The 25,130-nt window shown below is 43.0% G+C and overlaps 2 protein-coding genes and 1 long non-coding RNA gene across 3 annotated transcripts in view; 1 reads left to right on the top strand and 2 right to left on the bottom strand.

Annotated features, from left to right (window-relative positions):
* Positions 1 to 25,130, bottom strand: part of LOC141270515 (uncharacterized) — a 345,167-nt gene that overhangs the window by 224,130 nt on the left and 95,907 nt on the right. The window lies entirely within an intron of this gene.
* LOC141270562 (uncharacterized) lies at positions 990 to 20,865 on the bottom strand. The gene is made up of 7 exons (XM_073680633.1): positions 20,780 to 20,865; positions 8,002 to 8,151; positions 7,702 to 7,872; positions 7,495 to 7,618; positions 7,320 to 7,411; positions 7,031 to 7,121; positions 990 to 4,503 (listed from the first exon to the last, which is right to left on the bottom strand). Exons 2-7 carry the CDS (start codon positions 8,077 to 8,079, stop codon positions 3,566 to 3,568), a joined length of 1,494 nt encoding a protein of 497 aa, XP_073536734.1. The 5' UTR covers positions 8,080 to 8,151; positions 20,780 to 20,865; the 3' UTR covers positions 990 to 3,565.
* Positions 20,859 to 25,130, top strand: LOC141270608 (uncharacterized). The gene is made up of 3 exons (XR_012321708.1): positions 20,859 to 21,637; positions 22,169 to 22,247; positions 22,842 to 25,130. It is a non-coding gene; the product is annotated as an uncharacterized lncRNA (long non-coding RNA).

Here is a 25,130-nt window from a genome sequence, read left to right as displayed (position 1 = left end):
CACCACCCAAACACCCCCCCCGGCCCCTCTATCCATTCCAGAGACTGCAAATTGATTATATTCAGCTGCCAAAGTCAGGATCATGGGAATATGTGTTGGTCTGTATTGATTTGTTCTCAGGATGGCCAGAGGCTTTCCCGATTGCCAAAGCCACGGCTGCGGCAACCACAAAGAAACTGCTTGCGGAGGTGGTCTGCAGGTATGGGGTACCAGAGGTAACTGAGAGTGACAGAGGTACACACTTCACAGGTGAAATAATGAATGTAGTCATGTCAGCTCTAGGAATTCAACAAGCATTCCACACCCCATATCACCCACAAAGTAGTGGTAAAGTGGAAAGACTGAATGGGACATTGAAATTAAAAATTCAGAAAGCCATGGCTGAGACAGGAAAACCATGGCCGGACTGTTTACCGCTTGCTCTGTTTTCAGTAAGATACACGCCTAATAGAAAGACTGGACTCTCTCCATATGAGATATTGTTTGGCAACGTACCCAGCCTAGGGTGTTTCTATCCGCAAGCATTAGAAATGAATAACCATGTGCTAAGTTCCTACATGAGGGCTTTACACAAAAAGATCAAGCAAGTACATGATAATGTCTTCAGTTCTCTTCCAGATCCAGATCAAGACTCTAGAAGCCATACGCTGCAACCTGGAGACTGGGTGGTTATAAAAAGACACATGAGGAAAAGCCTAGATCCACGGTTTGACGGACCCTTTCAAGTTCTGCTGACCACAAGCACAGCCGTTAAGCTAGAGGGAAAAGAGACCTGGATCCACGCGTCCCATTGCAAAAAGATACTAGGAGAACCAGCGGACAAAGAATGAAGACATTGTTTATACTTACCTGCATCCTTACGGCAACAGGTGCATGGACTACGTTGAGCACCACAGATGGAGACGACAATAGATTCATTAAACACCATCTTGCTCTAATCGATGGACTAAAGGAGCAAAACCAGACCATTGCTAATTGTTGGATATGTACACATGCCCCTGTGACATCCACTAGCATACCCTTTCTCACTGTTCCAGTCTCATGGGAAGAGATAAACTTTTGGGTGAACTGTTCAGATAATAGGGCCCGCATGCTGCCATTATATAGACAATTCTAGTGTATTGACGCTGAAACATAAGTTAGAGGACGTTGTAAAACTAAGGAAGCTTTATGATGAGGCCAACCTCAAGAATCAGGATTCCTGGTGGGCAAACACCTTTTCCTTTCTAAATCCTGCTAATTGGTTTAAAGGTATCGGTGGGTGCTTGGCTGGTATAGTGCAAGCTATTTTACAGGTTTTGCTAATGTGTCTTGCGGTTTATTTGTTTTTTTAAGCTTTTTCTAATATGTATTCAGTGGTGTACTAAAAGAAAATATAGAGATTCATATTGATAAATGAAGGAACAAAAGGATGGAATGTTATAGCAGAAGATGAGGCCCCTTAAGTTTAAAGACCCCATCTATGCTATATAAGTCTGAAAGTTACTTTAGGTCAAAAAACACCAGCTGTGAATGTTCCTTCTTGAATCAATAATGCGTCCTTGCTAGTCATCAGAATGTATCTGATTTAATGTGTCTAATTCAATGTGTCCGATTGAATGTTTCAACACAAGCACGAGAATAGAAATCAGTCTTTGTGTGCTAAAATTGTATAATAAAACCATATATGGTAAATACGTTTCCTGCCTTCAGAGTGGATATAAAACCCATGCTTTGTAATAAAGTTTAGAGCTTGTTTGACACACATCCTGTCCTGTGTCTCAATCTCTCCGAGCTCGTAATCCAAAGGATAGAAGACTCAGAATGCAGTGACCACAATGCTGACACTTGAGTTAAGATGTATTGCAGATTATTGTTTGCAAATCTTGCAAGATAGTGTCATGGAGCAATACTGTTTGATAATCTGCGGATTACATATTATACCAGCCAGGGAGTTGTTTCTTTGCCGAGCAATGGAGGACAAACTATGCAAGTTGATTAAATGCTCAAACAATGAGTCATGAGCCCCTTCCACTTTCATTTCTGACCCTTGACCTGTGAATGATGGCTGCAAGGACATTTGTGAACTATAAAAAAGGGGTCTCTGCCTCTATTCGGTGTCATTCTATAGCATGTCAGCTTAGGGGACTATGGCCCCAACTTCAGGAATACAGATGAGATCCATTGACCATTGCTGAACCAGAGAGACATTCGGAGAAGCCAGATTGGGACCAGGCAGTGATCTGGCCCCATGGAAACTCTTGGATAGGCCAGGTTGGGATCCTCAGGTCTCCTGGCCTTGTACCTAGATGGACTGTCAACTTCCTAAGCTTGCCACTACTTCCTCTCTGTGGGGGCCCGCCAAAAGTGGGGGACCACTGGTTCAGGTAGATGGCCCTGGAAATCCCAAAGTCGCAGCTATTCTATCCCAGGCGGGCCAGCGGAAGGGTGAGACTGTGTAATGTTGTACCATCTAGGGTATTTTCTGTGCTATCTGTTTATTGTCCACTTTGTGGTTCAATAAAGTATTGCCACACTGTTTTACCCACACCCTGTGTTGTCTGAGTAGCGTTGCACCCAAGGAAGACCTCGTGTCTTCACAGTCATCAACCAAATTAAACAGACTGTTTATTTGCTGGCTGTGAAGATCCAGTGTTTGTTTATGAGCATTGTGATGGCCACAACTTGTACGATATCAGCCTCTAATCTCTGTACCTTGTTAGTAAGCTGTGACCGGCTAGAAGTGAAGGGACATATTTCAGTTTTGTATGTGGTCTCCAGCCTTTGTATATATTGATCTATCTCTTGTTTAGTAGGGATAGACGCAATATAAAATACAAATCAATTATGGTGTTCCCCATATCCGAATCCCCTGTGGCTGGGGGAGTAAATTTCCCTGTGAAGCAAGCACGGCTCAGTATGTGCTTCGGTGAGAGTACAGGGAGATTTGTGGAGCTGTTTTCTTGTGAGCCCTACATTAAGAGAGAAGTTGGTGAAGGACTTACAGGCTTAAGCTGTCTGGCATCATGAGGGTTAAGACTGCTTCTTTTTCCAAGCTGAGCTGAGGCAGTAGTGGCTCTGGAGCAGGATGATAAGACTTTCAATAAGAAACACTGCATATCAGACATGCTGACAGATGTGGAGGACCTCAGATTTACCTCCGATCTAGTCTTTCTTTCCCATATCGGAGGTCATTTTTGAGGCTGTTTATAATTCCCCCCAGGAACACAGTCAGAAGAGAGTGCTTTCAGTGTGTGCATTCTCTTGGTGCTATGTCCAGGCCATGTCCTTCCTGTTAATGTTCAATAGGTCCGAAGGCGGCGTTGATTGGAAGCAGGATTGTATGATGTAACAACATTATGTGAGCCCCGGAAACACAAGTTGTGACACCAATAGAACGGCGCCAGAATGGGAGGTGTGTTTATTTTAACAAGGCCAAACATGAGGAATGAGAAAATAGTTGTCCTAGTAGTGGACAACCCTTTAAGAAGAGACAATTTTTGACTAAAAATGAAAAAGGCTTCTCCTCTGTGTGACTTCTCTGAAGTCTATTAAGAGTTGATTTCCATGTAAAATATTTCCCACATTAAGAACATGAAAATGTCTTCTCCCTTGTGTAACTTCTCTGGTGGCTATTAAGATGCGCTTTCTGGTTAAAACTTTTCCCACATTCTGAACAGGAAAAAGGCTTCTCCCCTGTGTGAGTTCTCTGGTGCTTAACCAGATCTGATTTCTGGTTAAAACATTTTCCACATTCTGAACAGGAAAAAGGCTTCTCCCCTGTGTGAGTTCTCTGGTGGTTAACCAAATCTGATTTCTGGTTAAAACATTTCCCACATTCTGAACATGAAAAAGGCTTCTCCCCTGTGTGAGTTCTCTGATGTCTGATAAAAGTTAATTTCAATGTAAAACATTTCCCACATTCTAAACAAGAAAATGGCTTCTCTCCTGTGTGGGTTTTCTGGTGGTTATCAAGATGTGATTTCTGTTTAAAACATTTCCCACATTCTGAACAGGAAAAAGGCTTCTCCCCTGTGTGAGTTCTCTGATGTCTGATAAAACTTGATTTCTTTGTAAAACATTTTTCACATTCTAAACAAGAAAATGACTTCTCCCCTGTGTGGGTTTTCTGGTGATTAACAAGATTTGATTTCTGGTTAAAACATTTCCCACACTTGAAACAAAAAAATCTATCCTCTGTTGCGTTAAAGTTCTGATATTTAAGAAAAGACTTTTCGAGGGGAAAACTATGTCCATATTCTGAAAGTGAAAATGGCTTCTTTGAATTAGGAATAGTGTGGTTTTTAATGCTTATTTTGAGACTTTGATTTTCATTAGTAGTCATTAATGAATCAGGAGACAGGACCTGTTTGAAAGGATCAGATGACAGATCTTTGCTGTGAAGGAATGATGGTATATCTGTAGTAATGGCATTCACTTCAATTGTATCCTGTGGTATCTCAAGATCATCAGATTTAAAAATTGAAGAAGTCAGCTGTCCTTTTGATCTCCTGGTACAGTCATCTGCCAAAAATAAAACCAATTATTATTTTTGAATAAAAAATACTCTAATTATATATTTTTTAAGATTTCTCCTTAAACTGTAAAAATGGTAAGTTATGAAAAAATATTGAAGTATTCACGACAATGACAGTTCACAGTCTAATAGAAAACCTCATAGGATGAACCAGTAGAGCGTGGTGTCCAACTGTTTGTTCATCCTGCCTCCCAAATATGGAATAAAAAAGCCAAATAATGTTATAGGTGAAAATAATACCAATAAAAACTTCTACTCATCTCACAAAAAACAAGTCCCCACTGAAGTCTATCATCTGTCAGTGGAAAAACAGAGGTTCCCACATTATTAGTGGCTCAAAGGCTCTTGAAAAGCAACTTTGTTTCTATAAACCAATCCAGCAATATCCACTCTCGCAAAGTCGAGTCTCCCCCTCGTTCTGAGCCTTGCAGTGCGCCCAAACCACATTTAGCATCCATGTATTTGGCATTACTATAGTGAGAAGAACCCACTTAATTTAGAGTGTGTGTCTCCTGGAGCACAATCTGGGCACTATGTGTTGGGCAATAAAATGGCATATTTGTAATTTTCTCTTTGCAACATCCACTGCGTGCTAATTTTCGGAAAGTGACTGTGGAGTCAAAATAGTCACTACTCCTATAGATTAATTCACTGAGGGTTATAATTTTCAAAATTGAGTCACTTTATGGGGATTTCTACTGCTCTCATTTTCTGACATTTTGTCATATTAGGGCTTCTTCAAATGGTGTATCCCATCTCCTCTGGGGCCTTATTCATCCTGCAGGTGGCGCTGGTGATGGAGAAGTCGTCGTAACCAGAAGCTCTGGGCGGCACAGGATCTGTCCAGCCACTAAGATTAGGGTGCCTGGGACCAGTAGTACCATCCAATCTTGCAGTATGGTTGTGTGTCACCACACCCTACTAAAGCTGGAAGCATATTGCCAGAAGCTGCCAGATACAGCCTTGTTCTCCTCTGGTTCAGTCCTCTGTGCTCAGCTCCCGGCTTGTGTATTTGTTTCCTGTTGTGATCCCGGCCCGATTACTGACTACTCTCACTTATTCTGATTTTGTATTTTCTCTGACCTCCTGGTTCTGACCCGGCTACCTGACTATTCTTCTTCTCATCTCACTCCACAGAACAGTAAGTAACACTATGGCCCAAGCCAAGGGGTCTCTGTGTAAGTCCAGATCCATGTAGAGGGGTTAAAGGGTGATGGGCAAAACTGTGACTGTAGTTAATAACACATCGACTGAAATGATCAAGCTGAACAGTCTTCTTCAGTAAAAACAAAAAGGAGTAACTAGTGGTGTAACCTCTCTGGGGTAATTAGAGTATGGGACTCGGTGGTTCTTGGCAATTTAGACTATGATAAGGGCGAATATTTTCTGTCAGATGAGTTTCAAGAAGAAATATTAGACATTCAAAGAGAACTTTTTATAATAGTGCAGACTACCAGGTAGTTACAGACTCACATAAGTGAGGCAGGCCGATCCCAGCAGAAATAAACTATAATACAGAATAAAAAAAAATACAAGAATAAAAATATATATTACATCTGCAACACCAACGTATGTATGAGGGGAGAGGTCCAACACTAAACCGGAGTTGCACTCATTTATGGTGGACCATTGAAGCAACTATGAGTCCTGACCAGAAGAGTAGAGAAAGTATTAGCGCCCCCATTTCAGGAGAGATTGTGCAGTAATCTGAATTTCTTAGGATTGAAAACATAATGGAATTTATGACGTTGAGTGAATCCATGAAACCAGGGCTGGAGCCATGCCACCACATCTCCTGCAGGCGGGAATAAATGTATATTACAGCCATCAGCCACGCACCGCTTAGAGATATATCATGGCACAGGTGTAATGTTTTTTGTATAGTTTATCACTATCCTGTTTGAAGTCATTTGGTTTTAAAATATATTGAAAAGTCAGAATAAAGGGAAACTTTGTTGTTATTTTACAGAAATTCACGCTTAGCCCTCACTGCACATTTAATGTTGTCGATCATAAAAATGAAGTTTGGCCAGAAAGACTGGACCTGGTCTTGTAGGGACCATATGAGCACATTCAGCAGCACAGAAGGGAGAGGAGGTAGATTCATCCAATAAGATATCAGGGTTCTAGGAAGCCAACAGCATCATTACCCTCCACTTTCTCTTACAGGCCCATCATAATATTTTTCTTCAAGTAATTTTCTAACTTGTCAGCAAATTCTATGTACGCTGTCATTTAGCTTTGTAATTTACAGATCTGGGCAGGTAAGAGTCAGCAGGTAAGAGTCTAATCCCAGGGGGTAGGTGTATTCTCCAGGTTTTCATGTCTCTAGAAAAGGGTTTTCAATGCCCAAATTCATTTGAACAGTTTTGGGTGGAGGAGAATGTTGTGGTCTAGGGGCAAAATGGTGATCACACAATTGTGATATGGCCGGACTACACCACTGATAAAGCAGCCACAGCCGGTGACTGAGGAGAATCTGTGACTTCTCAGCATTTAGTGGTCACTACTCACCTGGGTAGTCATATGTAGGAATCTCTTCTTTACACCACTCGTCACCCCTCACACATGTTTCTGTAGTATTAATATTGGTCAGATCTTCACCCTGAAACAAATATTGTAAAAGTCACAGACAGATGGAGAAGTCACATCTATGATCAGCTCTAATCCTGCCATCTCCACCGTTCTCATTACACAAGTATAAAACATATAATACTGGTGGATAAAACAAGACTGAACACAAGACCTTCACAGCCGTCTACACATCATAGGGGAGATCTCATGACACCTTCTCTCCATCTACCTGATGAGCAACATTGGGATCTTCTTGTTTACAGTCCTGTGGAAGAAGATGATGGGAACATCTCTCTGGTGTTGTCCTCTTACTGGATAGATCTGGAGAAAACACATACAGGGACTGAATTCATGTTTTACATACAGATAATCATAGCCTGTGTGTATTTAGTCCTGTCTATTACCTGGTGATATGAGGGGCTGGGGAACCTCCATCATGACGTCCTTGTACAGATCTTTGTGTCCTTCTAAATACTCCCACTCCTCCATGGAGAAATAGACGGCAACATCCTGACACCTTATAGGAACCTGACACATACAATGATACCGTCATCCCCCTGATCCCTTTATAGCGATACTGTTTAATGCCCCAGCATTCCCAGCAGCGTCACCTCTCCAGTCAGCAGCTCAACTATCTTGTAGGTGAGTTCTAGGATCTTCTGGTCATTGATGTCTTCATGCATCAGGGGAAGAGGTGGAGGCCGCATGATTGTGTTTCCCCATTCCTCAGACACATGGGCATGACGCCGCTCACTAGCGGTCTCCTTCACTACTGTGTAATCCTGTTTATGGAGAGACACATTAATAAACCTCACTACAGACATTTCCAGAGTCCTCAACACGCCAGTTCTGTCCATCTGTTATTCCCATAGATAAGAATGATGTAATGTGAGGTCATCAGAATCTCTCACCTCTCCAGTAAGCCGGAAGAGGATCTCTAGGGTGAGGTGTAATATTCTCTGCGCCATCAGGTCTCTGTCCATATCCATCTGTGATGGATCAATAAGGAAAATTCTCTTATATAGAAGATCTGCACTGAGAGGATCCGATATTGTAGGGATCTGAATGAGAAGATGATGAGCAGATGTAGCATCATAAAAATCCTGTTTAATAATACAATTACTGGAGATAATAAGGGGAAACATATGAAGAAATTTATTATTTTACAGTGTTTAGTTTTTTTCTTTCTTCCTTGGAGTCTGCAGCTGAATATGTTTCTCATAGACTCATCTTCCATGATGCTAATTCTCCGCTCATTTACCGACACTGGAATCGGTATTAGCAATACTGCAGGAGATATTCATTACACGTAACATGAGAAATAACTACTTCATGATGAGGACGACATCTTCATCGTCTACTACCGCTCTAGAAACATATTTGGCCAGTGTCAATCACTGACTACATCTCCACCGGCCGTCTATATGAATGTTTCCCCATCATCCCCGGACTGTAATCTTCTATCACGTTAGATCTCATGTCTGATTCACACACAGAAGTTTGAGGCATTTCTAAAAGCTTTTTTGTTTGCACAAACACAGCAAACAGAAATGATTTGATACCAAGTAGCGATGAGCGAGCGTGCTTGTCACTGCTCAGTACTCGCCCGAGCATCTCACTGCTCGACATGCTCGGCGAGTATTTCCGGGAGGCTCGGGCAGGAGTTTGGGTCCCCGCCCTGTATGTTTGGTGCCCTTTAGAGAGCCAATGAACATGCAGGGATTGCTTGCCATGCACTGTAATGCCGTAGACATGTTGGTTGTGTCATTACAGTGATTGGCTGGGCGCATAGCGTCATCAGGTCTATATAAGACCTGGTGGCCCTATGCTCGTCACAGTCTAACCCAGAAACATGCAGAGTAGGGAGAGATGCTGCAGAGCTAGGGAGAGATTTAGAAGGTTTATTAGTTAGGTATTGTAAGATATATATCCATAACTAACAGTCCTTCCAGTGGTGATAGCAGGAGTTAGGCAGGCAGAGACTGTGAACACTATATAGCACAATAGTATCCATTGCACGTTCTGTCTGCTTCTGCTGCTGCCTGTTACAGATAGCCTTGGACTAGATATCATGGCTAATTTTTATTTTTGCTCTTAATCCTGATTATTTCTTTAAAAAGCAATATTGTCCAAAAATTTTCTGCTCCATTTGCTTATTAGCAGAATACAGCCATATTTTCTTGATTATATTTGCATTACTGTATTGTGGAAGCAGAGAAACTTTTTTCCATGATCAGATGTGATCCCATATGATTGCCGTAATAATACAGAAATTTTTGGGAATGTATCAGATATCACACTACATTTAAAGTATGGCAATTGGAGTTGTGTGTTCAAACCTATTCACAGTTGGTCACAGACAAATACCATACTATTAGGCGACTGCCTGTAACCGTGGCCATCAGACGTGATCCCAAATGACTGCTGTAATAATACAGAAAGTTTTGGGAATGTGTCAGATCAGATATCACATATTGCATTTAAAGTATGCCAGTTGTGTGTTCAAACCTATTCACAGTTGGTCGCTGACAAATACAATACTATAAGGCGACTGCGTGAAACCATGGCCATCAAACATGATCCCATATGACTGCCATAATAATACAGAAATTTTGGGGGCGTGTCAAATATTACTCCATTTCAAGTATTGCAGTTGTGGGTTCAAACCTATTCACAGTTAGTCGCTGACAAATAGCATATCTGTGAACAATGTTGTAAGAGTATCACGCCACTTTTACGGACTGACAATGAAAAAAACATACAAAAAACAAGCTAACATGGAAAAAATGTTAAGAAACATTTTTTCCAGAGTAATGACTTGTACATAAGGCCAAAGAAAAAAATAATAAAAAAAAGTTATGGACTGTGGAAGACATTTATGCGACAAGAATGAACACTCATCTGGAGCTAATGATACCACCTAGCACCTGTCACTATTGTAAATGCATCTAACAGGATTATCGATAGGGAATAGAATAGATTTATATTTTTGGGGGGCATAACCAGCAGCACGCAGTATAAGGCAATAATACCTGGCTGGATCAGTGTAATACGCTATCCATACTGCGATATTTCCCCCGTAAACAAATTTCCGATAAGACAGGTAATATTCTAGAATATAGAATTTATTTCAATTGTCCTTCCCATTATTAAAGAGCGGGTCTCTGTATATGCAGCAATTGGACGGCGGGCTGGCAAAAATTAGGACGCACTGCAATACGCATTTGAAGAGACGTAAAAAATAAACACAAAAAAATATATATAAATACACAGCTGGATCTTTAGTAATCACATTTCACAGATCCTGCACCTCCTCCTCATCCTGTTCGGCCTCCATCTCTGAAATGACCACATCAGTCACAAGCTGGAAGCACTGCAGCACTGCCTTCGCCAAGCGGCAACAGGCTGTGCTGAAGATAATATGTTTATGCTTAGATGACAATCCACACACCGCTACAGAGTTGTTAAAAGCTGTAACCCAGCAGGCAGATCTGTGGCTCTCACCGCTGAACATATAGTCAGGCATGGTTGTGTGTGACAATGTCCGGAACCTGGTGGTGGAGAAATGACAGCCGGAGTAGATACAGTTTCCCTCTTTGCCAGTCCTTTCACCGAGCTCAAGAATATGGCTGTGGAAAAATACTCTCACCGAGAAGCAGTGTCAGACTGAAAAACATTGGGCCCACCAGAGGATTTGATTCTGAGGGCCCACCTTTCTCCCCTACTCAAGAGCCCCATAGCAGTTGCAAGGTTTGCGCTATGAACTCTCTTGAAGGAGAAAACAGGGCCCACCAGAGGATTCTCCAGTTCTCTGGTGGGCCTGTCCAACCCTGCCGAGAAGCAGCCCTGGCTAAAAAAAAGTCTGTGGGAAGGTTCCCGGATACTCTATGGCTGCTTTTTTACTGAGGGGGAAACCCATGCAAACACGGGGAGAACATGCAAAAGCCTTGCAGATGTTGTTCTTGGTGGGATTTGAACCCAGGACCCCAGCGCTGCAAGGCTTCAATGCTAACCACTGAGCCACTGAGCCACTGTGCTGCCCTCTCTGTTCTCTCTCTGATTTCTAACATGCTGGAGAAACTTGCACCTACTGCCACTCAGTATCTTCAGCTCCTTTGTGAGAAACTAAAGTATTGGGGTAGCCACTCAGTCTACCAAATAAAATTCCTGAGATTGAAATTGTGGATGGCTTTGCTTCTGGTACTGAGGGCAGTGCTAATACCATTACATCGAGCAATAATTCACTGGAAATATTCCAGGCTGGATGGAGCCAAGCTAATTCCCACAAAAAAGTACCAGCAGCAAGCTAAGGTGGCCTCTATCATCATGAATAATTTGCTTGTTGACTAGGAGACAGACTACTGCTGCTTTATACCTTGTGAAAATTGTGTTGAAGCTTGATTGACCCAGGGCCCGTAATCCTATGCGTCGGAAAGACATATTCTGTCTCAGGGTCCGACTGGGTCCCGGCTTCCACAATATTAACGCATTGATGCGTCACAGAGATGTACCGTCCATGGCCACATTCACTTGTCCACGTGTCAGTGGTTAGGCGGTTTTTCCCACTAACTACACTGGTGAGGGTATGGGTAATGTTCTGGGACCCGTGCTTGTATAAGGCGGGGACGACACCGGGAGAAATAGTTGTGGCTGGGGCCGAGCACCAAGGGCCATCTGCCATGAGGTTGTGGAAAGCTTTCGCCTCCACGAGCCTAAAAGGCAAAATTTCTAATGCAGGCAGTTGAGAAATGTGTGAGTTTAGTATTGTGGCCTGTGGGTGGTTGGCTGTATATTTGCATTTGCGTTCAAAGAACAGGGGTGGGGACTGCTGAACGCTGCACTGTAACAAGGACGTGATTGCTAATGGTTGCAAATGTGCAACGACAGGTGCAAGGTGGGAGGCATTTTCGCCAGCATCGAGGACGGAGGCTTGGCGTGCATGCACAATAGGGGAAGAGGCAGTGGTGTCACCCACAGACACTGCTTCTGGGCCCTGGCATTCGGCCCTTCGACTTCATCGTTCACCACCTCCTCTTAAACTTCCGCACCCTGGTCCTCCTCCTGACTTTCTGTTCATTGTGTCTAATCATCATCCACCTCTTGCAACAGTAATTGCACTTTCCCACCGTCACCTTTGGGTGATCATGGCTGCTCAAATATTTGGGCATAGCTACATGCGATCTTCTGTTGCCCTGCTTGAAGCGGGCCGGGTGAGAGGTCCAAATCTATAAATGGAGAAGTGAACAGCTTTTGGGGTAACCCTGGACTCTAATCTCTCCTTCAAACCACATATCCAAGCTCTTTCCACTTCTGAGCGGACCGAGTGAGAGGCCAGAATCTATAAATGGAAAGATGAACAAAACAGCTCCTCGGAGTTTCCAAGTTTGGGATCAGTTGTCTCAGGGCATTCAAAATGGTGGGAGGAAGAAGGATCAGGTTGAGGAATATGCCGACTCCAGGAAAAAAATATCTCCTGGATCCGCACATTCCTCAACCACGAATCTGCAAAAACACTAGTGCATGCCCTCATCATCTCCTACCTTGACTACTGCAACTTTCTGCTCTGTCACCTCCCTTCCAACACTCTCGCCTTCCTCCAATCCATCCTAAACTCTGCTGCCCAACTAATCCACCTGTCCTTTCGCTATTCTCCAGCCTCTCCTCTCTGTCAATCCCTTCACTGGGTCCCCATTGCTCAGAGACTCCAGTTCAAAAGCCTAACCATGGCATACAAAGCCATCCACAACCTCTCTCCTCCATATATCTGTGACCTAGTCTCCCGGTACATACCTGCACGCAACCTCCGATCCTCACAAGATCTCCTTCTCTACTCCCCTCTTATCTCCTCTTCCCACAGTCGCCTACAAGATTTCTCCCGTGTATCCCCCTCTACTCTGGAACTCTCACCTACTGTTGAAACCTTCAAAAGGAAGCTGAAGACCCATCTCTTCCAATAATCGTATAACCTGCAATAATCCTCACTCCACCAGCTCTATCCTGACCTACTGTATTCTCACCCATCCCTTATAGACTGTTTGTACTCCCTCGTGGGCAGGGTCTTCTCTCCTCTTATACCAGTAGGTGACCTCTTTTCATATGTAAAGCGCCATGGAATAAATGGCGCTATAAAAATAAATAATAATAATTATACTACTTGTACTCTGGGTCAATTGATGGCACTTTCTTGGTGTCTGCCCCTAAATTGATGTGTTTTGGCAGCTTTTGGTGCCGTTTGAAGGTGTTATGTATGCGTTTGGTTTTGCCCCCATTTGAATCCAATGGCCTTTGGCAATTTTTGGTGAATATTCGACAAATACATTGGCGAATATTGCAAAAACGACAAACGTAATTCGAGATGAATATTGAAATATTCTCTAGTCTCTAATCAGAAACACCCTTAAGAAAATTATGTGGGCATGGCATGATGGCCACCCTGGTGATATGGTGGTGGAGGTTGAGGAGAAGGAGGAGGGTGACATAAAATTGAACAATTCCTGAAGGGTATACCCATGTCTGGGTGTGATGGGCTGCATAACAATAGATTCTCTCAAAAAAAAAATACTGGATTTGAGTTTATGTTCCGATTCTATCATCCGGTGGTGTTGAGAAGTCTGGCCCAATCCAGCTCTTGTTCATTTTGATAAGAGTCAGCCTGTCAGCATTGTGAGTTGACAGGAGGATATGCCTATTAGTTATATCAGTTATAATCAGTTAGGGGTCGTGACCTCCAAGGTGTAGAGAGACAGTTCATGCCACGTGTCCAGCTTGGATACCCAACAGTTGTAAGGCACAAAGAGGAATCATGGAGGACGCTGGTACAGTTGCCAAGGTAGTCCTTCAGCATCTTTCAAAACTTTTCCCTCCTTGTCAGAGTACCCTGTGTATCAGGGTCTGGGTGCTGGGAGGGTCTGAGAAAACTGTCCCAGACTTTGACAGCGTTCCCCTGCTTCTGCCGCATCTGGCTTGTGTCTCCCATGCCTGTACTCCTTGGTTGTCCAATGAACTGTCTGTGACCTCTGCTGCCAGCGTTATCAGATGGGAATTATTTTTTTTATAATTTTTCAACAAGGGCCTGAACTGAATATCTCCAAAAATGAACTCCTTTGGTTTCCTCTCTCTACTAACCTACCTATACCTGACTTTGAATTTACCTTTAGGTGGTGGCATCATAACTCCCACTCTGCACGCCTGCTGTCTTGGAGCCTTATTTGGCACAAAACTTTCCTTTATTCAACGTGGAAAATCACTCACTCGCTCATGTCACATGCACCTTAAAAACATCTCCAGAATTCGACCTTTTCTGGCCTTTGGTAGTGCAAAAACTCTTACTGTTGCTCTTATTCACTACTGCAACTCTCTAATCAGTTTTCCTCTAAACAAACTGTCTCCTCTCCAATCCCTTCTGAATGCAGCAGCCAGGGTCGTATTTCTATCAAGCCGCTTCACCGACACCTCTACCCTGTGCCAGTCATTGCACTGGTTAGGTTACAAAATCACTACAGAATACAATAGAAACTCATCTCTCTCACCCACCAAGCTCTCCAGTTCTGCACTGCCCTATATCTCATCCCTCATTTCTGTGTATCACCCCTCCTGTGCTCTCCGTACTGCAACTGATCTAAGACATCCTCCTTAATCAGAACCTCACAACTCCATCTCCAACAGTTCTCTCGTGCTGCGCCAGTTTTCTGTAATGCCCAAAATGCGTACAATGTGAGGGTCACGGTAAAGTCAGAGGAACATAAAGTCGGCCATGTGTGCCAGACTGCTAACAGCCAAGGCTTCCCTGTTCTCACCAAGAGGACGACTGTCCATGGTTTCTTCCTCCTTCTCATTATCACCCAATCCGCGTTGAGATGAGATGAGGCTGGGCTGAGTAGCATCACCCTGTACAGTTCCTTGCTCCACCTGCAATGCCTACTCTTTAATTGAGAGCAGCGAGCGCTTCAGTAGACAGAGAAGTGGGATGGTGACGCTAATTATGGCATCATCGCCGCTCACCAATTTGGTGGAGTCCTCAAAGTTTGGAGGATGTCAGACATCCATGCCCACTCATCAGATCTTATCTGCAGAGACTGACCTGAATGCCGACGGGCGTGTTGACACTGGGACTCAACAACTGCCCTCTGCTGCTCAAAATCATTCCAAACATCTGCAACGTTGATTTCCAACGCGTAGTGACATCGCACACCAGTCGGTGAGTTGGAAGTTGCAAAAGCTGCTGAAGCATTGCTGAGGCGGCGGAAGCTGTTGTTGCCTTTCTGAAATGGGCACACACACGGTGTACTTTCACAAGCCACTCTGGCAGATCTGGGTACGTTTTGAGAAACAGCTGAACCACTAAGTTGAGCACATGAGCCAGGCATGGTACGTGTGCGAGCTTGCCTAGCTTCAGAGCCGCCGCCAGGTTCCGGCCATTGTCACACACGACCATGCCTGGCTGTATGTTCTTCGGTGAGATCCACAGATCTGCCTTCTCTGTTACAGCTTTCAATAACTCTGCAACGGTGTGCGGTTTGTCACCTAAGCATACAGTCCTGCTTATTGTTATTGACACCGATGAAGTTTATTTACAAAATCTGGAATATCTCCTGGAAAAAAATGAATTAAGTGATGGAGATGGCTGAAGAGCAATAGGAGGAGGTGCAGGAGATGTAGATTGTGGGGGCAACCCTGATTGACCCAGGACCTGCAATCCTCTGCGTCGGGAGGATCTGTTCCGTCCCAGGTTCCGACTGGGTCCCGGCTTCCACAATATTAATCTAGAGATGCGTCAGTGAGATGTACCATCCCTGGCCACATACACTTGTCCACGTGTTTGTGGTTAGGCATTCCTTCCCAATAACTGCGCTGGTGAGGGCATGGGAAATGTTCTGGGACACATGCTTGTGTAAGGTGGGGACAGCACACCGGGAGAGATAGTGGCGGCTGGAGACCGAGGGCTAGTCGCCGCCATGAGTTTGCGGAAAACTTCCGCCTCCATGAGCCTAAAAGGCTAAATTTCTAGTGCATGCAAGAAAGTGCCATAAATCCACGCTCCTCCGGGTTCAAAAAAGGATGCAATATCCAGTGCTTAGTTAAGAGTCCAAATAAATGGACTCTTGACTAAGCACTGGATATTGCATCCTTTTTTGAACCCAGAGGAGCGCGGATTTATGGCACTTTCTTGCATCCACCACTTATGGTACTCAGACCCTTGAGTTTTGGTGTCTCCTGCAGCACTCCAATTATCATCATATGAGTTGTGCATTCTCACAAATCACCAAGATGAGCGTCTTCTTTCTTTTATACTACTACAGGGTGGGCCATTTATATGGATGCACCTAAATTAAATGGGAATGGTTAGTGATATCAACTTCCTGTTTGTGGCACATATGGGGTATCGGAGTACTCAGGAGAAATTGGACAACAGTTTTTGGGATCCATTTTCTCCTCTCACCCTTGTGAAAATAAAAAATTTGGGGCTAAAAGATAATTTTTGTGGAAAAAGTTAGATTTTTTTATTTTCACGGCTCTATGTTATAAACTTCTGTGAAGCACCTGGGGTTTCAGGGTACTCACCACACATCTAGATAAGTTCCTTGAGGGGACTAGTTTCCAAAATGGTGTCTTTTGTGGAGGGTTCCCACTGTTTAGGCACAGCAGGGGCTCCCCAAACGTGACATGGCGTCCGCTAATTATTCAAGCAAATTTTACATTCAAAAAGTCAAATAGCGCTCCTTCCCTTCCGAGCCCTGCCATGTGCCCAAACAGTGGTTTTTACCCACATATGGGGTATCGGAGTACTCAGGAGAAATTGCACAACAGTTTTTGGGATCCATTTTCTCCTCTCACCCTTGTGAAAATAAAAAAATTGGGGCTAAAAGATAATTTTTGTGGAAAAAGTTAGATTTTTTTATTTTCACGGCTCTATGTTATAAACTTCTGTGAAGCACCTGGGGTTTCAGGGTACTCACCACACATCTAGATAAGTTCCTTGAGGGGACTAGTTTCCAAAATGCTGTCTTTTGTGGAGGGTTCCCACTGTTTAGGCACAGCAGGGGCTCCCCAAACGTGACATGGCACGTTTTAGCAAATTTTAGGAAATTTTACATTCAAAAAGTCAAATGGCGCTCCTTCCCTTCTGAACCCTGCTGTGCGCCCAAACAGTGGTTTTCTCCCACATATGGGGTATCGGTGTGCTCAGGAGAAATTGCACAACAAATTTTGGGGTACATTTTTACCTGTTACTATTGCAAAAATAAAAAAAAAATGGGTCTAAAGTAACATTTTTGTGAAAAAAGTTAAATGTTCATTTTTTTATTCTATATTCCAAAAATTCCTGTGAAGCACCTGAAGGATTAATAAACTTCTTGAATGTTGTTTTGAGCACCTTGAAGGGGTGCAGTTTTTAGATTAGTGTCACTTTTGGGTATTTTCTGTCATAAAGGCCCCTCAAAGTCACTTCAAATGTAATGTGGTCTGTAAAAAAAAGGTTTTGTAAATTTTGTTGCAAAAATAAGAAATCACTGGTCAACTTTTAACCCTTATAACTTCCTAGCAAAAAAAAAATTTGGTTCCAAAATTGTGCTGATATAAAGTAGACATGTGGGAAATGTTATTTATTTACTATTTTGTGTGATGTATCTCTCTGATTTAAGGGCATGAAAATTAAAATTTTGAAAATTGCGAAAATTTTCGCCAAATTTCCGATTTTTTCACAAATAAAAGCAAGTAATATCGAATAAATTTTACCACTATCATGAAGTACAATATGTCATGAAAAAAAAATCTCAGAATCAGTAGGATCCGTTGAAGTGTTCCAAAATTATTACCTCACAAAGTGACAGTGGTCAGAACTGTAAAAATTGACGCGGTCATTAAAGTACAAACCACTGTCGGGGTTAAAGGGGTTAATACAGGTAATGAGTGCAGAGTAAGACGTCTTCTTAAAATAAAGCTAACAGGTCTGTGAGAGCCAGAATTCTTGCTGGTTGGTAGGTGATCAAATACTTATTTCATGAAATAAAATGTCACTTAATTATTTAAAAATCATACAATGTGATATTCTGTTTTTTATTTTTAGATTCTTTCACAGTTGAAGTGTACGTACGATAAATATTAGAGATCTCTCCATGCTTTGTAGGTGGGAAAACTCGCAAAATAGTCAGTGTGTCAAATACTTATTTTCCACACTGTATATATATGTACATTTTGCGTCACTTCTGTCTACAATAGCCCATAGTATATTCCTAAATGGTCAAATTTGACCGTTATTGCATAATTAGAGATACACAAGGATCACCACACTTGTTAATTACAAAATAGTATATGTAGGATATAACTGATGAGACATAATTCTGATATAGAAGCTCACATATGTCGATTAAGTACAACAATATGTGAACCCCATTCACAGGGAACTGAGTAGCAATGGGTAGAGTATACAATCCAAAAATATAATCCAGAATGGGGCTGTATTCACACAAAACAGGCATAGGAAATTTGCTCATTGAGTCCCTTAGGGGCTCTTGAATTCAGTCTAACAATCCACACTTTTCCTTTTTGAGGATACATCTATTGTGATCACCTCCTCTCAAATTGGCCTTAACCACCTCAATGATACAAAAGATGATGTCTCCGGTTTCACCTCGATGTACACTGTTCGTGTGTCTCATTATTGGGCCTCCCAGACATGGCGTATATCACCCAAATGCTCCCCTGCCCTCCTCCTAAACTGCCTCTTGGTCGTGCATACATAATCTAGGGGGCAGGTCTATGTGGCCATATATACAAGTCCTGAGGTTTTACAGTTGGAATAATCCCTCAGAAAAAAGGTTTTACCCGTGGAGGAACCCGAGAAAGATTTACATGGTCTCATCCAATTACATGTACAACGTTCTCCACATCTAAAGAAACCACAGATTCTTCTATCTAGCCAAGTCCCCTTGGGTGAAGGTTTTTATAGAAACTATGCACTAAACGTTCCCTAATTGACCGACCCTTTCTGAAAGTTATTGTGGGAGTAGATCACACAGCTCCCCTCTGGTCTGGGTCGGCCACAAGTATATCCCAGTGTTTTCTGAGGATATTAAATAAGTGGTCACTCTGATTGTCGTAAGTTTCCATTACTCGTGTTATCCCATCTTTTTCTTGGTCTCTTGGTTAGGTATGAAGGAGTGTCTGTCTCTCCCGTTTTTCTGCAAACGATCGTGCGGAATCCAAAATATATTGTGGGTAACCCTTCTTTTCAGAATCTGGTGTTCATGTTTATTGCCTGTATATTAAAATCTGTGACATTAGTACAGTTCCTTCTCAACCAAAAATATTGGCTCTTGGGAATTCCATTTTTTATGGGGATGGGGTGGTGGCTATCCCACTTCAATAGTTTATTACTGCTTGTAGGTTTATGGTAGATGAGTGTCCCTAGGGTCCCATCCAGTTCTATCCAGATTAGTACATCCAGGAAAGGCAACTGGTTATAAGTAACTGCCGATGTAAATCTAAGACCCACTCTATTGATGCTGAGTTTCCTGACAAATTCAAGAACTTGTTCACTCGTCCCTGACCAGATGATAAAAATGTAATTAATATATCTATACCACACCCCAATATATGGATGCCATCACTTATGATCATCCTTGAATATTGTGGTTTCCTCTCATCAGCCCAGGAATAGGTAAGAGTGAATTTTAGAAGATTCTCCATGAAGTCATTATGTCTGCTACACTCTATTGATCTCGATTTCAAGAAGTGTCTTACTCCTCTGATACCATCCTCATACGGTATATTACTGTACAAAGCCTCGATATCTAGTAATGCCTGCTCCCCTACATGCCTGTATACATGCTCGAGGGTATACATGTAGGGGAGCAGGAAGAGGGAAAACCATTTTCCAGAGGGATTATTCCAACTGCAGGACCTCAGGCGGTACTGGGAGAACACTATACTGTGTGTGTGGGGATGGCGGTACTGGGGGTCTATTATAGTGTGTGGGGGCATTATACATCCTGCATAAGGGGCATAATGGGGGCATTACACTGTGGGGGCAACATACATACTGCACAAGGGACATAATAGGGGCATTACACTGTGTGGGGGCATCATGCATACTGCATAAGGGGCATAATAAGGGCATTACACTGTGTGGGGGCATCATACATACTGCATAAGGGGCATAATGGGGGCATTACACTGTGTGGGGGCATCATACATCCTGCATAAGGGGCATAATGGGGGCATTACACTGTGTGGGGGCATCATACATACTGCATAAGTCGCATAATGGGGGCATTACACTGTGTGGGGCATCATACATACTGCATAAGGGACATAATGGGGGCATTACACTGTGTGGGGGCATCATACATACTGCATAAGGAGCATAATGGGGGCATTACACTGTGAGGGCATCATACATACTGCATAAGGGGCATAATGGGGGCATTACACTGTGTGGGGGCATCATACATCCTGTATAAGGGGCATAATGGGGGCATTACACTGTGGGGCCAGTAAAGGGGTCCTGTACTATGAGAACAATACATTTCCTCCCTTCCTGTCTCCATAGTTGGGTCGTATGTATCTATTACAGGAAACAGAACAAAAACCTTATGATTCTTATAAAGAGGCAACACAAGATCCCAAAAGAGTCTCCGTGCTGAAGGGGTTAATGCCCCCTGCGCCCAGTAATGGGGGGTCTCCACATACCTCTACCTGCAGAGTCGCCACCACATATATGGCTGCTCTGTGCGCACAGGACCTGTGATGAGGTCACAGGAGGGGAGGAGTCAGGGGTCACATGATCAGGGGCCTCAGTGGATGCAGGACTCTGCAGTGCTGGTTGTCATGGTGCTGGATGAAGTTGTCTATTGGCGGTAGAGATAGATAGATAACGTGTCTCTCCAAAACCAGGATTACACAGTAGTGAAGAAGACCTCTAGTGGGCGCTGTCAGGACCCTGTGTCTGAGGGATGGGGAAGACCCCTGCGCCCAATCATGGGGCCTCCACCTCACCCCCTGATACATGAGGACATCAATGACCAGAAGATCCTAGAACTCACCTACAAGATGATTGAGCTGCTGACTGGAGCGGTGACACTGCTGGGACATTATACAGTAACGCTATGATGAATGACTTACTATGACAAAGCAATCTGATCGAAACAGATGCAATATGAATCTCAGTATATGGAGCTTCGAACAAGCCAGGATGCATTGAGGTAGAAGCTGTTGTAGCGCTTAACCTCTGTTTGCGACTTCCATACATTGGCAAGAAACACAGCAGAAATTGAGTCCTTTTTCGGCAACAGGGTAATTGGCAATCACAGTATCTGGATCTAGCACCACCAGACTCCTTTTGGGGTATGCTCAAAGGAAGTTTATCAGAACTAGCCTTGCACTTCGGAAGATTTGAAGGAAAATATCCAACGTGAAATTACTGCTATACCCCCGATATGCTTGCCGATGCCTTCAGGAACATGGAACGCAACTTTGAAATGTGTCTGGCAGAAAACTGGTATCACTTCCAGCATGGCAACTGATGCAATCGATTATACATACGTCATGGTATGGAGCATACTTTTTTTTATTCAGATTATTTCATCCTAATGGGAATTACAACAGAATACATTGTTCTACATATTTTCAAAAGTTGTCAGTTCCATTTATGAAATGAGCCATTTGTTAATGATTTTGACCTCCTGAATTCAATCTCACAATGAGAATTTTAGTAGTCTCTTGTTTCTATGAAATCAGAGTTTTCCTTTTACTGCTACATATAATTAATGCATAAAAGTTTCAGTACTTTGAAACATTATTATTTTTGCAAATATAAAAATGCAGAATATTTTGCTATGCCAATCTTCTGATATTTATGTAGAGGAAACAGCAACAATTCAAATAACTAAAACCTGTCTACACACTATTGCGAATTATTGACAGTTACAGAAATTGGACTACAACATTTACTCCTCATTCAGTGACCACTCTTTCTTGCTTGTCTCTTGTACTCCTGCACTGGATCATCTCTTACAATTGTATTACGGTAATGTTCAAGCATTGATGGCTTTCATTTTTCTTCATATCTTTTCTCCATAGCCGCAATATTTTGGTGAAATCTCACCGTGCTCTTCATTCACTGCTCCGTAGTTTGGTGGAAAGAAGTCTAGATGCCAATGTAAGAAATTAATCTTTAAGGGCATGTTACAGCCAAGATCATTATATGTTTTGAGGAGAATTTCTACCAATTTTTCATAGTTATCTACTCTTGAGTTTCCCAAAAAATTAGTTACCACTAATGTGAATACTACCCATGCAGCCTTTTTCTTGCCCTGCAATGGACAAACAGCTCATCTTGAAGAAACTTACGAATCTGAGGTCCAATAAAAAGTCCTTCCTTTATCTTTGCTTCACTCAACCTTAGAAATGTATCATTGAGATACTTTTATGCTTTTGCATTTTTATCCATTGCCTTTACAAAGTTCTTCATTAGGCCCACATAATATGCAATGGTGGCAACAAAATCTTAACTAGGTCAAGAAGTGCTGGATGGAGGACATTTTTACTCCCTGGCTGAAGTGAATGTTGGAAAGGCCAGTCTTTTATTGTAGTGATATTCTCATGCATGACTATTCCACTCAGAAAGAAGCAGTACTTTGTGTATCTAACCAGGAGACCAAGTTAGAGGGCAACCACCTTTAAGTCACCACAGAGGGGCTGCAAATGTTGGTCAAAGTTCAGGCACCTCAACAGCTGTTTCATGTTGTTATAGGTTTCTTTCATGTGGACTGCATAACCTAATGGAATCGAAGGTAGCGGATGTTTTGGACGATCGATGAAGAGCCTCCACTCCTCTGAATTATGACTTATCTTCAGAGCTTCCATTAAACTGTTGATATTGTTACATGCCACAAGATCACCCTCCATGAAGACGTATTGGACAAGATCTTTATCACGGGTGTGAAACCAAGAAATCCGAACATAGTTCGCTAGGAGATTTCACTGCTGAAGCGTGAACCCTTGGACCGATCCAAATCTGTAACAAGATCATTCAGTTCACTTTGTTATAAGGTGTGGTTTAGTTGAGGTTGCTGACAGAAAGTCTGGGTCATGAGAGGAAGATGCTTCATGACAACAAGCGCCCTCTTCTTCCTCACTTGCCTCGACTGGAAATGTTTCTGCAGCTTTTGGAAATGGCAGTTCTTCTGTATGTGGTACGGGGCGTATTACAAAGGGAATGTTTGTATACTGGAAAGTCCACTTCTTCCTTGAAACTCCTTTCCTAATGGGCGGCACCATGCAGAAACAGCAATTGGTAGTGTGATCGGTTGGCTCTCCAGATCATTGGGACTGCAAAAGTCATAGATTGCCTCTTCCCATGCAACCACTGGGTAAGATGTGATGCACATCTATTGCAGCATATGTGTGGAGCCCAACTCTTCTACTGATTTCCTATTCTAATGGGGGGTATCTGCAGAGCAGAAAAAAGTGACAATCGCTATAGTCCATTATATAAAATATACAAATTTTACTAATACATATAAATACATAAAAAAGGAACAAAGAATGTTGAGGACAATATTATATATATAAAATAAAATCATCAATGATGGCATCGGGGTGCAACTAGCCAGATAAAGATTATTATATATAGGAGGTAATTATAAAGAGATCTGTTGAATGTTGATATGAATATCAAACACTCCTGGTCATATCCTAAAATACTATGACAATGTTAAATCAATATTATTGTCATCCAGGTACTAATATCTAAAACACTAATATCCAGCACAACAGTATTTGAAAGATCACAAGCCACATGGAATATTCGGGGAAACAATAATTACCTGGATAGACCGCTAGAAGTTGAACACCGCTGCGCACGTCACCCATTGTCATAGTATTTTAGGATATGACCAGGCATGTTTGATATTCATTTCAACAGATCTCTTTATAATTACCGTATTTTTCGGACTATAAGACGCACCGGACCATAAGACGCACCTAGGTTTTAGAGGAGGAAAATAAAAAAATAAAAATGTAAGCAATAAATGTGGTCATGATGCACTTTTAAGGGGGAGGGGGTCTTCTGCTGACACTGGTATAGGGGTATGTCCCCCAATTCTGACAATATCCCCCATCCTGGTATATATGCTGCCCCCCTTCCTTTTATATGTGGTCCCCATCCCCATCCTGGTATGCCTGGCATCCCTCCATCCTGGTATGCATGGCACCCCTCATCCTTATCCTGGTATGCATGGCACCCCTCATACCTATCCTGATATGCATGGCACCCCTCATCCCTGTCCTAGTATGCATGGTACCCCTCATCCCTGTCCTGGTATGCATGGCACCCCTAATCCTTATCCTGGTATGCATGGCACCCCTAATCCCTATCCTGGTATGCATGGCACCCCTCATCCCTGTCCTGGTATGCATGGCACCCCTAATCCCTATCCTGGTATGCATGGCACCCATCATCCCTATCCTGGTATGCATGGCACCCCTCATCCCTGTCCTGGTATGCATGGCACCCCTAATCCCTATCCTGGTATGCATGGCACCCCTAATCCCTGTCCTGGAATGCATGGCACCCATCATCCCTATCCTGGTATGCATGGCACCCATCATCCCTATCCTGGTATGCATGGCACTCCTCATCCCTGTCCTGGTATGCATGGCACCCCTAATCCCTGTCCTGGTATGCATGGCACCCCTAATCCCTGTCCTGGTATGCATGGCACCCCTCATGCCAGTCCTGGTATGCATGGCACCCCTCATGCCAGTCCTGGTATGCTTGGCACCCCTAATCCCTGTCCTGGTATGCATGGCACCCCTAATCCCTGTCCTGGTATGCATGGAACACCTAATCCCTGTCCTAGTATGCATGGTCCCCCTAATCCCCATCAGGCTGCACATTAAAAAAAACTAAACACTCTTACTCACCTCTCTTCTCTCCTCCAGCGCTGCGTCCGGTCTGCCCGCACTGGTCTCTCCATGTGAGCCGCGCATGATGTCACTGCCATGCGTGGATCACAAGGAGAAATCAGCGGCCGGAAGT

The sequence above is a fragment of the Phyllobates terribilis genome, unplaced genomic scaffold (assembly GCF_046119375.1).
Source record: "Phyllobates terribilis strain yellow unplaced genomic scaffold, ASM4611937v1 Scaffold_5__5_contigs__length_657084704, whole genome shotgun sequence".
In the NCBI taxonomy this organism is placed as follows: domain Eukaryota; kingdom Metazoa; phylum Chordata; class Amphibia; order Anura; family Dendrobatidae; genus Phyllobates; species Phyllobates terribilis.
The sequence above is the reverse complement of the archived record's forward strand: the minus strand, read 5'-3'. Positions and strand labels throughout refer to the sequence as shown.